Source organism: Diadema setosum, chromosome 9 (assembly GCF_964275005.1).
Source record: "Diadema setosum chromosome 9, eeDiaSeto1, whole genome shotgun sequence".
NCBI classification, from domain to species: domain Eukaryota; kingdom Metazoa; phylum Echinodermata; class Echinoidea; order Diadematoida; family Diadematidae; genus Diadema; species Diadema setosum.
In genome coordinates this window covers 26,734,509-26,748,805 of record NC_092693.1, presented here as the reverse complement: position 1 = coordinate 26,748,805, position 14,297 = coordinate 26,734,509, and the positions used below count along the sequence as shown (strand labels likewise).

At 40.6% G+C, this 14,297-nt stretch overlaps 1 protein-coding gene across 1 annotated transcript in view; it reads left to right on the top strand.

The window, feature by feature from the left end:
• Positions 1–14,297, top strand: part of LOC140233265 (junctophilin-2-like) — a 312,608-nt gene that overhangs the window by 99,515 nt on the left and 198,796 nt on the right. Inside the window, exon 2 of the mRNA XM_072313378.1 lies at positions 333–832. Coding sequence (XP_072169479.1) covers positions 454–832 — 379 coding nt within the window. The 5' untranslated portion in view covers positions 333–453. The remainder of the gene's footprint in view (positions 1–332; positions 833–14,297) is intronic.

The following is a 14,297-nucleotide window of genomic DNA, read 5'->3' as shown; positions in this document are numbered from 1 at the left end:
TTGACATGATATTTGTAGTAATTTTGACATTTGTGGGCTCTACAGTATCTATATATATCCATGAAAATTGCAAGAAGTGTACATATTGAGTAATCATAGCAGGAGTTGATAATGTATTTGGCAATTCTTATATGGAGATTCCATTTTGGTTTTCCTTTTATATGCTAGCAAGTGAAGTAAGTTGAACCACTAAGAGTTTATCAATAAAGACTTTCACTGCTATCACCCTGATACCAGGTGCATTTAAAACACAGCATTAAGTGCTGGTCAGGTGTGAAGTGCTGGCTAAGTGTAATATGGTTTTACAGTGTATTGTTTGTCTTTGATTACAGACTTCCTGTGCTGTGGACAGAAACTGATCCACTCATGGATGCACTGCCCTACGAATATTGAAACCTGGATCCCACAAGCATCTTTAGACCACGCCCCAAGCCCCCACAGCCCAAGATCTCCATGAATGGGGGGCGCTTCGACTTTGATGATGGGGGCTCATACTATGGTGGATGGGAGGAGGGCAAAGCCCATGGGCATGGTGTCTGCACAGGGCCCAAGGGACAGGGAGAGTACAGCGGATCGTGGCACTTTGGCTTTGAGATATCTGGCGTGTACACGTGGCCCAGCGGGAATACCTATGAGGGGCACTGGGAGCATGGGCGTCGACACGGACTGGGGGTAGAAACCAAAGGCAGGTGGTTATACCGTGGAGAGTGGACTCAAGGGTACAAGGGAAAATATGGGGGCATTCAGAGCTTGGCCAGTGGTGCAAGGTATGAAGGCACATGGAGCAGTGGCTTACAAGATGGATATGGACAAGAAACATATGCAGACGGAGGTAAGTCACATGATGAACAGTCTGTGTCATCATAATTGGTTATTAGTTTTGTTATAAAGAAATCCTCTTTTCATATCACACCCCTGCCCACATATAGTTTGTTAAGAGGATGTTATAGGAAGCATTCAGATGAGTGGCAGGGTGGTAGGTCAATCCATTGCAAATCTTGTGTATTGAAGTACTCCTTTAGTTTTTGAGCAACTGTCCCAAAATGTGGCACATGTGACTGATAGGTAGATATGCAAGGACCTTTTCTGCCAGTATCGAGTTTATAGTGCATTGTCCTGGTAACATGGCAAATTTTTGTAAAAATCATGCTAAAATGTTGATTAATCTACCTTCAGTTTTACAGTGCAGTTCAGTTGTAATGTAATGTTGTCAATGTAATAAGTGTGTGTAAATGTGCAAGACCCTTTTTTGTGAATATTAGGAAATTTGTTGCCACGACAACAGCATCTTGTATACAAACCAGATGCAAAAACTCCCAAAGTTTTTGAGCAATTAACCTAATATTTTGGACATACAGTATAATCATGATGTATATGTCATTGTTCTGAACAGCTTGAAGTATCAAGAAATGTGTTGCCATGGTAACAGCAACTTTTCATATTAATCATGAATGTTTGGCATTACAATGTACTCACATTTTAAAGGTGCATAGTCCCGGTAGTGTAGAGGGCGCTGTTGATGATACTGCCGATCACCGCTAGCATTGATACAAAGATTACCGAAGTTGAGCTGTCATCAAGAGTAAAGTGCGTAGGTGTTGCTAAGTAACGTTGCCTTTGTTGTCTTCTCTGCGCATCGCGCAGTCTGTAGTAATGCCAGGGTGCGTGCATATGTGCTTGTTATTATGACATCACAAAAGAAGTTTGCTAAAGCTGTCATCCCCCTCAGCCGAATCAGGAGCCGAACTGTGATCCAACCACTGGCTACAGTGAATCGGACTTCTTCGGACTCGGGAAAGTGGGCCAAAGCGTAAGCGCTAAAGAGGAGTCAATAGCGTAGGTCTCTATAGGAAACTTGCGCTGTGCGCCCGAGTACGCATTTGACTAAAACACCGGGACTATGCACCTTTAAGCATTTGAGTTGAAATTCAGCACATATAATCAGTGCAATGTGTAGTTGTGCAAGACACCTTTTTACTACAAGTGTGAAATATGTTGCAATGGCAAAATTTTTTAATAGAATCATGCAAAAGTTTTCTTGATCGAAATACTCTGTTTTTGTGCAATTAAGTTGGAATTGGGACATAATGCTATATGTTGATATTGTGTGAGACAATTATTTGTGAGTGTTAATAAATGATTGTTCATGGGGCATTTTGTTTACAAATCATACAAATCTTGTGGATAGAAAATTCACAGTTTTTATGCCTCCACCACGAAGTTTCGCCGGAGGCATTGTTTTCAGGTTGTCCGTCCGTCCGTCCTTCCATCCGTAATCAATTTTGTGGACAGTGTTGAAAAATCATTTTAGGTATCCCAATGAAACTTGGCATGTATATTTATGAGTGGGCGAAGTTGTGCCTATCAACTCTTGAGTGCACATGCTCAAGGTCAAAGGTCAAAAGGTCAAGGTCAAATGTTCAAAATTTCACTATGATCTACCAAATGAAGATTCTCCGGAGAGAGTTTTGGGTCGTGGGTCATGATGTTAAACGTCAAAGGTCAAGTGAAAATGTTAAAATATCACTTTTTTATGCCTCCGCCACGAAGTGGTGCCGGAGGCATTATGTTTTCGGGTTGTCCGTCTTTCCGTCCGTCCTTCCGTCCGTCCTTCCGTCCGTCCATAATGAATTTTGTGGACAGCGTAACTAAAAAACCTTTTGAGGTATCCCAATGAAACTTGGCATGTACACGTATGTGTGTTAGGGGATGAAGTTGTGCCTATCAACTTTCTGGTGGACATGCTCAAGGTCAAAGGTAAAAAAGGTCAAGGTCAAATGTTTAACATTTCACTATTTCCCCCATATCTATGCAATTCCTGAAGATATTTTCTTGAAACTTAGTGTATACATGCATTACCCAATTAAGATTCTCTGGTGAAAGTTTGGGGTCGTGAGGTCAAAGGTCAAAAGGTCAAGTAAAAATGTTAAAATGTCACTGTTTTCTCTGTATCTTGGATATTGTTCAAGGTATCTTCATGGAACTTAGTATGCATGTACTGACTGGCAATGATTATCTAGGGAATTTGGGGTTCATGGGGTCGAAGGTCATGGGTCAAAGGTCAAAGGCAACTCTTCAGAATTTTACTATTTCCCTCATATTTATGTAATGCCAGCAGGATTTTTTTTTTTTGAAACTTGGTGTATGCATGTGTACTGGTGTAAACCAATAGAGATTCTCTGGGAAGTTTTTTTTTTTTTTGCCAAAAAGGTCAAAGGTCAAAAGGTCAAATATCAAGTGAAAGTGCTGAACTTACTTCTTCCTCAATATCTCGGAAGTGGCTCAAGTTATCTTGAAACTTAGTACACTATTTATGCATGTTCTGCCTGACAGTGATTCTCTTATGAATTTTAGGGTCAAAGGCCTGATGAAAATGGTAACAATTTACTATTCAATACAGAAATAATTGCACTTTTTCTCCATACCTTGAAAATTACTCAATGCATAAACTTATGAAAGGGTCAAAGTCAAGTTAAAGTCCTGAAATCCCCAAATACATGCTCTCCTATTCATCCAATTAAACTTAGGTCAAGGAAGGTGAACATTCAACACATTTGTGAAAACATGTCATTTTAATATTTTGCCAATTTAATCACACATTGTCCACATATGTACTGTAGACCTATTAGGAGAATCATGCATTATGGCGGAGGCATATACCAGTACTTCGCCATATCGACATTTCTAGTTTCCTCCATATCTTGCAAATGATTTGAGGTATCTCCATGGAACTTGGTATGATATGCATGTACTGGCTGGCAGTGATCATCTAGGGAATTTTGGGGTCATGGGTCAAAGGTCAAGGTCAACTCCTCAAAATTTCACTATTTCCCTCATATTTATGCAATATTTATGTAATACCTGCAGTACTTTATACATGTACATGTATTACCCAACAGAGATTCTCTAGCAAATTTCTTGCCAAAGGGTCAAAGGTCAAGTGAAAGTGTTAAATTTCACTTCTTCCTCCATATCTCAGAAGTGACTCAAGGTGTCGCAGGGCTCGACCTTAGCGGGAGGCCGGGGACCATTGGCTCCCCAGAATCGCTACGGGCTCCCTAGAAATGTATGAAAAAAGCCCGGCTGGCTCCTCAAGTTTTTTTTGCCGTATAGCCTCACGTTTCAACACAGAATCTAGTTTATGTACCGTACACACTCACACTATCATTTAATTGACGAGCGCGAGCGGCCCCAACACGCGCAGTGAGCCCTGACGCCCGAATAAAGTTATTATCCCTGCAATTGCAATATAGACTATGCGCACACGCAATTCGCTGTGTACACCGAACGGAACTTCACGCGCCTGAATCCCTGTCGCCTACGGACCCTGGATGTTTACATCGATCGCCGTGGTATCCCTATGTGTGTGGCCGGCTGGGGAGCGTGAGTAAGCTACACACTGTAGCCAGCTGAAACAGTACCTTATTTCGTTTTGAGTCGGGGTAGAAGCGCTCCGTTGTGCAATATCTGCTTCTTTTTCTCTACTTCTTCCGCTTTTCCCTTGCCTCCCAAGTACGAAATGATTTTTAGAGTGTTGTGTGTGTGTTTGTAACGTTATTGCATCATTTTCTGCAAGGAAGAGGTGAGTTTCTGTTCGTGTATTGATGTGCACTGCAGTATGTGCAGGTGAAAAGCGTTCGAGCTTTATTTCCCGCGAGTATCGTGGAAACTTGATGTATTTCTAGGCCTATTGAAGGAGATCTCATATAACAGAATACTTATAACAAACTATTTTCCGGTCAAAATGAATTAATTTCCTTTGTTTTGTATAGTTTCTTGACGATCCCAAGGATCTCGTCGCAATACCGAGTTTCCGATGTGTATAAATTTTCGCGTAGCTTTTGGTGCTGCAAACTTTTGCTAGGGCCTTATCCTACTACTAAACATATCGTTCCATTTCTGTCGTTTCTCACACCTCGTTTGGTACGATTTCTTCCATTTTATATCACTTCATCCGTTCTCTTTATACTTTGAAATGTTTAAACATAATTCTTTCAAGTGTCTCACACTGTTATTTTCGTAACGGCGATTTCTTCGTTTTGCAGCAATACTTTTTCGAATCGAAGTGACGTGTGTTGTCTTTTCTAAATATTTGTGTTGTTGGGAGGTGTTGATACGTTGTATTTGTTATTTATTTTCCTCGGTGCTTATCTCGAGGGACTATGCATGTTTCTTAATGTTGATAGGAAAAGGCTAAAATGATCTGAGTGATGTCTAATGGTGATGAAAACTATGCTGGTATAAAAAGACGGCTTACTGTGAATGCTGAGCGTACGTGCCTTTCGTTTTATTTCACTTTCCTCTTATTCTTCTTTCCCCCTTCACACTCATCTTCCCCCTCCAAAGGATGATAAAAAAAGAAATTACATACACCTCACAACAAAAAGATTCACGATCTACCAACCTTCGTAAAGTTAAATCTAAATGTTCGATATCAGCAAAGAATAAGGGGAAAGCACAAATGACAATAAGAGATTGTGAAATACTGAATACATGCAGTCTCTGCGGCTCGAAGAAACTTGACACCCACCCATCTCCCCTTGTGGAAATTTCCACAAAAGCAGGTGCCACACCCAGGTGCGTGCCAGACGAAAGAATGCGTGCGCTGAATAAACAGTGTGTAAATATCCTGGAAATATCGATCGAAGAACCAGCTCATTAGTTGAATTAAAGGAATCATTGCAAAGATATCGTGATTCTATGACCTTTCTTTTGGCGTATAGTAGGAAACATCAAACAGTCAAATATAGTGTACTTAATGGAATATCTTATGTTCCCTGAAAAATAAAAAAAGGATCGATTAATCAGTCAATTAAAAAGGCAATCACAGAAATACTTAAAAGGTCTCGTATGCCCCGACAAATTCACTACGAGTAGGTCCAATGAGATGCAGTCATCACCTGGTTAGACAGAAAAATCATGACCATTGACAATTTCAGTTCATGCTCATCATAACTGCTTATTATTTTTCAAAGTTTTGGCTATCAGCATTCGTTCATAGGTGTTTTTTTGTTTTGTATGTTTTTCCTCATGAAAGACGTAATGACTTCTTCGTATCGAATGTAAACTGCATGTTTACCGTAAACAAGCCATTCAGCTCAGCTATGGCGCATTCGATCCATCGAACTTGCAGTAACCTCTTAGGCTGGAGCACATGGCGCATTCCTTTAAACTTGAAAGTGAAACCACGTGTTTGCACAGTGGCGCAACCACACACAGCGCGGCATTTTGCGATCATCGTTATAGCAGACTTTCCGATTCCAGTCAGGGTAAAAGAAATCGGAATAAGTTCGGAAAATACTGATGTTTAAAATCCAGTACAATGAAAAAGCCTGAAAACAAGGCATGATTATGTTTTATAGTAAACAATAGTTGGAAACACCGAACAGAGTTTTGCATTCGCTCACACAGAAGCTTTCTTGAGAAGATGAAAGCATTCCCTCTCCCCTGCTAGATAGTGGAAGCTTCCATAACCAGCCCAATAAGTTTCTGGAGGTACATACATGTGCTTGTACACATGCATTGCGAGAAAGCAATCAATCAACGCTGAACATTGCATATTAGTTTGGATTCTTTATCGTGCTGGTGACCAGCTCGATACTTCGGCATGTGTCGTAATTTTATGTTTAGAGTCTGTAAGCCTTATAAGTCGACGAGTTTAATTCAAAATAGCAAAAAGAGGGAGATGGAAAAAAATACGAATTCTGGTGGAAAAATGCAGATTTTTTAGCTGCTGAGTACGGATTTGTGCTTCCAAAGCTTGGCAGCTCTGCTGATCAATCAACATGATTGTGGCGTGACATGAATGTTTCTAACCTAGACCTTGCAGCTAAAAAAAGAAGAACCAAGAAAGAAAGACAATATGAACAGACCAGGGTAAGAAATTACAGAACAGGCGTGGTGGAGCACCCCAATTTGCATCTCATTATCGTCCCGTTCTATTTGAATTTCCAACGGGCATCCACGGCTGCCCGAAACTGTGTCCATGAAAAAGTCAAATCTTTACCTTCTCCTTGTGCCGCTATGCATGCCGCTAGTAAACTCAAACTTCCCACACTATCTAAGTTTTTAAAAACCTTCCTTTTGATGAAAAAATTATGAAATTTGCTGCACTAGAACTTGAGATATTAAAGCGTTTTGAAAATCACCTCTCGCAAAACATGCTCTCTGTTTTTTTCCGACTGGACTATGGCCGGGCTCGGTTCTAGGAACAGTACCCCCTGGAAAACCACCCTCCGGATAACTACCACCCGGATAATTACCCCCCAGGAAAATTCCCCCCCAGGGCAACTACCCCCCGGACAGCTACCCTCCAAGGGCAATTACCCTCCAGGGTAATTACCCCTAGGACAACTACCCCCCGGACAACTACCCTCCTAGGGCAATCACCCCCAGGGCTATTCCCCCTTAGGAAAACTACCCCTGGCTAACTACCCCTCGGATAACTACCCCTGGATAACTACCCCCTCGGATAACTACCCCTGGATAACTATCCCCGGAGAACTACCCCTGGGTAACTACCCTCGGAGAACTACCCTCTGGATAACTACCCCCCGGAGTACTACCCCCTGGGTAACTACCCCCGGAGAACTACCCCTGGGTAACTACCCCCCCCCCCCCCCCCCCCGGATAACTACCCCCGGATAACTACCCCCGGATAATTACCCTCCGGATAACTACCCCCCAGATGATTACCACCAGTATAATTATCCCCAGGTTAACTACCCCTTCCTCCGATACTAGACCCCATATAACTTCCACCCGATAACTACCCCCTCCGATAACTTCCCCGTGAATGATTACCCCGGATAAGTAGGCCTATAACTCCCCCTCCCCTATATAACTATCAAAAGGAAATTACCCCCTGGATAGTGCACCAATCAATTACCCCCTGGATAACTACCTCCAGGGTCATTGCCCCCCCCCCCCCCCCCCCCCCAACTTTTACTTTTAATAAAAAGAATATTATTGCTACAGGAAACGAAGTTCTTTGTATCATTTGCCAGGAATCACGGAGATGCCATACTGATACTTCATCTTATGAAAACAACATCTTAAGGATTTACGATATGTATCGTTTGCATTTAGGACGATTTACTGTACAAGCTTAATTCCTCCCTTCTGTATTTTGACTCTATGTTCATCAAAAACGAAACTGTCCCTGAATATCCTACCCGTAATCCAGTAAATGTCAATGCCTTTAACCAAAACTATTTTTGCTAAATCTGTATTTTCTTTTACTGATTCCGAAATGTCGGATTTCTCTTGATAGTAGTATAAAAGAAGTTTTAAGTTTGAATGCCTTTACCATTGAACTAAAGACATTTTGAAGAAATGTTACACTTCACTTTAAGCATTTTTTTAAACCACAATCGTCTAACGTTTACCACAACTCCATATAACACTTCTTTATTTTGAGGAGCTTATATCTCATGCCTCACGTGCCCTGTTTTGACCCATCATCTTCCTCTTCCCTCTCGCTTTTCTCTGTCCATGTACCGTGAAGGTAGTCTATTCCTGTCATTCATTACTCACCTTTCCTCTTTCTCTCATTACAAGGGATTTATCTCGTGTGTGTTCATGTGCAGTGCACTCCCGTTAGGACGAATGCCCAGGACCGACAGTTGTTTGTTTGTTTGTTTGTTTTTTGCTTTAGCGAAATATCGTTATAATAATATGCAATGTATAACGAAAAGAAGGAAACCACGCATAAAAATAATTTCTGTTTGTTGAATCCTCATCATACGCTGGAAAGCTATGTGAAATGGGAGAGTAACCTTTTTAATTTCGTTTAAATATTACATTTTAAAAAGAGCATAAAGTTGTTTGTGTTGTCACACATGTGTAGAAAATGACGGTGTAGGATTTGGTTACAGCTCGATATTCCAAAGGTTATTTTTTTTTTTTTTTTATTTTTTTTACTTAACTACGTTACTCCGAAGGCTCCTTATTCCGAAGTTTTGCCATTCCCGGGATTCCGATGGTTTGTTTATCTGAAGGTTCGCATTTCCGAAGAATCATTATTCCGAAAGTTCATAATTTCAGTTAAAATAATATATTGTTCATTTTCCGAAGGTTCGTTGATCTGAAAATGAAATGAGGTTCGTCATTCTGAAGGTTAACTATAAATAAAAAAAAATGAGAAAGGTTCACTATTCAGAAAGTTCGTTTTTCCGAAGGCTTTTTCATCCGAAATGAAATGAGGTTCGTTATTCCGAAGAAAGTTTGTTAATGAAAAAAATATTAGACAGGTTAGTTATTTCGAAGATTTATTTATCTTAAGACGATTATAAGGATTGCAATTCTTAAGTTTTGTTAGTGTACTCACCTTTTTCCACCATGGATTAATGATTCTTTTTGTAATGTTCCGATTAATGAACGTTTTGAATTCCTATCATTTTCGGACTAACGAACCGTACAAGAATAAGAACCATATTTTATCATGGGATTAACGAACCTTTGTAATAACGCCAAAATGTGCTTAAAATTTCATTTCCGAACTATTATGGACATTTAGTTGTATCAAAATCTGTGTGTTTTGTATCAAAGGACTTCGGAACAATGAAACAAACCTTATCTGAATTCAGATTATTGTATTACAATAACGCAAGTTCCCCTCGGAAACTGTGCGTGATACACGGAGTGAACATACAATGATGTGAAGCGTTCGCTCATGCATGCAGAGACGCTATAAAAATGCTTGTTCCGCTACGCATTTTCGAATGCGATCCGCATTTCGTTGTAAAGGAGCACATTCTTTTGTTTTTCTTTGTCAGTGGCGCTCAGAAAAGACTGCGTGGTAACGAAAATTTTGTTATAACCGTCTTCGTTATAAGCGAATTTTGTACCATAGACTTTAATGGCGATAATTTTGGGACCAGAAGTTTTGCTTCGTTATAACGAAATTTCGTTATAACCGTGTTCGTTGTAACGGGAGTTCACTGTATCTTTATTTGTGTACTTCGTCTCTGTCTGAATTTGCTTTCTTTGCATTGTTTCATCAATTTTGTAACTATTTTACTGTTATACCGTTAACACTCATTTCAGAATTGCCCTACTGCATCATTGGGCATTAACAACTAGTACTTATCAAGGATGTGGGAAGAGACTGTCACCTCCTTGGTATGATCACCGCGGAGCATTACCTCCCTTGACAATTACTCCTTATTAAAATTAGGCTCTAACCAATCACCCCTCTTACAGTAACTCTCCCCCAGAAAATTACGTCTCTAATTCTTATTTTCGAACAATGTTTGCTATTTGAATTGGAAAAAAAAACCCAACATTTTTTTCATATCGTCTGGTTTTAGTCGAGACCTAACGTGAGGTTTTAAACATCTTTTTGGTGAGATAATTAGAAACCCCTTATGAAATATTAAAGAGCATGTTATTCCAAGAAGGTTTCGAATTTTTGTGAAAAAACATGAGGCAAATCTCTCGTTTGAAGAAGCTACACCCCTGTAGACAATGCCAGTGTATATCTTGGCAATCAAGGACTTAAAAACCAAAGATATAAAACACCTGTTCTTGACCCTGGCCTAATCTAGCATCAGTCACCGCCGGGGGGGGGGGGGGGGGGGGGGGGGGGGCACCCGCAAGAGGAGGAGATTTTTTTGGTTTTGGCATGGGCTATGTAGCTCCATGGTGCGTGTGTGTGTCGACAAACTTCTACAATGCTCTCCTTCTTCTTCCTGTATTTTCGTTATTTATGGGTCAAATTTTTCGTTCGAAATGTAAAACGGATGACCATAGAATTTCTCAATAGAATATAAAACTGAAAACATTAGAAAGAATAGAGAAAATTGAGAATGGTCTGCCACAGGCGGATATCCTTATCGTGCTCTTACGTGATATGACAGCTGTTGTAGTCATTAAACCCTGGTTTGGCCTTCAGGTTTGCCACGCCTGAGTAGAAAGTTATTTTGCATGGGCAAATACATCCACTCCCACTTCTCAAACGAGGAATCGTTAGGGGGGTATAGCACCCCATCAGCTTCGTTTGGCGGTGGGGTCTCGCCTCAAACGGGGGTTTGACGGCATGAAATACTCTTGAAATGGCCGGGATAAAACAGAGCAGCCCTATAATGCAAAAAGGATTCTGTCAACTACAACTCTCTATAGATCTATTCAAAAAGAGGGTGCAGGACAAAAGACTTCGTTAACAACTAGGGGTGTTTTGTAAAAAAAAAAAAAGAAAAAAAAAGAAATACTGTTAAACTCGTAATATTTTACTCTTTCTAATCAGACTAACTTACATTTGAACTTGATTTCAGTGTCGAGAACATTTAATTTGAAAACTAGCACAATTCTACTTGTATGTAAAACAAGCTGTAATTTTACTCTTATGACAGATTAGGGCACCGTTTGATAAAAGTTGCCAGTTATGACATCTTGTTAGTCTCTAATAATTTCAATAAAACCATGGGTTCTGCTTGATTGATAAGCTCGAGTCACTGACTTGTTACCATGTACCTGCTTTGATCGACCTACAACGATTGGTAATTGTATGGAACTGACAGCTTATCAGGACTGATAACTTTTATAAAACCGTGCCCGGATCCTATCAGAAATTATGGCTTTAATCGAAGGGTCCCTCGCTAATGTTAAGGGAATATGAATTGCAGTGCAATCAACTCTCCTTTTCTTATGATTATCGTCTAATGTGTTATAACGGTAGAAAATGGCAAGCCAAAATAATAATAATAATAATAATAATAGTCAGTTCTTAGAAACGCATAATACCATACAAATAGTCTCTATGCGTGTACAAAATAATGAAACAAAATCTATCACATATTTCTCTAATTCAAACATGTAATCAACAATTGTCAAAAAGGTGAGTTTTTAACACTGATTTGAATTTATCAAAATCTGTAATGCATCTAACACTGAGAGGGAGATTATTCCATAATGAGGGTGCCATTTTTCCAAGACCTATCACTATATGTCTTAGATTTGACACTTATTTCAGAGAGGAGATTTTTTGATTTTGAGCGCAGATTACGACCAGGATGATATGGCTTGATGAGTTCACTGAGATATGCAGGGGCATTTCCATGAAAACATTTGAATGCAAGGGTCAAAATCTTAAACCTGATACAAGCTCTTATGGGCAACCAATGAAGACTACGAAGAATGGGAGTTATATGATCAAATTTCCTTTTGCGTGTCACAAGCCTTGCGGCTGAATTTTGTATCCATTGGAGTCCTTTCAGGTGAGAGTCTGGAACTCCTATGAGCAAACCATTATTATTATCCAAATGACTAAATATAAACGCATGAACCAGTAAAAAGAGTAAATGATGACAGTGTAAGAGAAAGGTGCATCTTCTGATATGGTGTTATGAACTTATGGAAAAATTACAACGGGTGGTAACTTTCGGGGGCGGGGGGGGGGGGGGTTCGGGGTATGGTTAAGGGGGGGGGTAGTAATCCGGGTGGTAGTTATCCTGGGGGTAGTTATCCGGGGAGTAATTATCCGGGTGGTAGTTATCCGGGGGGTAGTTATCCGGGGTAGTTATCCAGGGGGTAGTTATCCGGAGGGTAGTTACCCAGGGGGTAGTTATCCGGGGGGTAGTTATCCAGGGGGTAGTTATCCGGGGGGTAGCTATCCAGGGGGTAGCTATCCGGGTGGTAGTTATCTGGGGGGTAGTTATCCGGGGGGTAGTCATCCAGGGGATAGTTACCAAGGGGGTAATTATCTGGGGGGTAGATGTCCTAGGGGTAATTGCCATTGGGGGTAGTTGCCCTAGGAGGGTAGATGACCGGGTGGTAGTTGTCCTAGGGGCTAATGGCCCTGGAGGGTGATTGCCCTAGGAGGGTAGTTGTCCGGGGGGTAGTTGCCCTAAGGGGGAATAGACCTGGTGGGTAATTATCCGGGTGGTAGTTATCCGGAGGGTGGTTGCCCAGGGGGTAAGTGCCCGGATACGCCGGGCTCCAATGTGTCCGAAATTGGCAACATAAGTTCATCAGGCCTCAATCCATATATGGTGAAAATTTTCGCTTGGTTCCACCTGTACTTTTTGAGAAATCAACTTGTTTCTACAGGGTTTGGAATAGAAAATTGTAGTCATCGAAACAATTGAAAATGACGTCATTTCTTTTCCCGTAATATTGGGCATGCGTGGTACGTGAGATTCAGGATTTCGTGCTCATTGTTGGTTTGCATATGACGCAGACAATTTTGCTGAGAGTCGCACGGCGGTGACTGCTGAGCTGCTGCCGCGCACGCTGCATGCAGCAATGCGTTGTGTGTGCTGTGACATGCATGGGACCGACCTGTACGCTTTGCGTTCGTGTCATTTTTGACATCACCTTCTGTTTTTTTCCGACACAACCATGGCCGGGAATATTACTGTATGAAATTTAAAATGCAAGCAGATAAATAAATTTTGGTGGACTTTGTTTGAATGGCGCTTTGGTTCCGCAATCACACTTCGTGAATTTTAGGATGATTTTCAAGGCATATTTTTGGTAATTTTGCTCGCCAGGTTTTCGCTAAAATTTCACATTTTATCATTGTCAAATCCTTTAATATGTTATATGTGCATATTTGGACATGTTTTCAAATTTAAACTAACTCAATTTTAATCCGAAAATAGGTTTCCTTAAATTGTTATTAGCTTGAGAAGTTGTTTACTTTTTCTCAACTACAGGAGTACATGTTGTTTACTTTATGCAAATGAGGCTCGGCTGCCGATGGATTTCTGCGAGATAATTGGGGTGCTCCACCGCGCCTGAGAAGGGAATGGGAGAGGGACCACACAAAACACCTACACACACACACACACGCAGGTGCATGGCACACGCACACACACACATTTTGGCTGTGCTAAAACCCGTTAGAGACTAGGAACAAGGTATCTCAGGCTTGTGTCTACGGAGAAATGCATGTTATATCTAAATGAATTCTTCTCCACCAGGTTAAAGGGACTGTACAGTACTGGTTGAGGTGGGGATTCATGTTTTAACATTCCTAAGTGAGATTATGAGAAACCTCTTATGAAATATGAAAGAGCATGTAATTTTAAAAAGGATTTAACGTTTATTTGATGAAAATTGGTTTTCAAATGGCTGAGATATCCAAGAAAGTGATAATAATAAAAGGCGACAGGCCACAACTTTATTAGGATCTCTTTGTTTCACCTTGTCTTTGGATATCTCAGCCATTTCAAAACCGATTTTCATCAAATAAACTTTTGATACCCCTTAGATTTGTATGCTCTTTGACATCTCATAGAGTGGTTTCTGAATATCTCGCAAAACGTTAAAAGCTAAATCCTCACCTCGACCAGAAC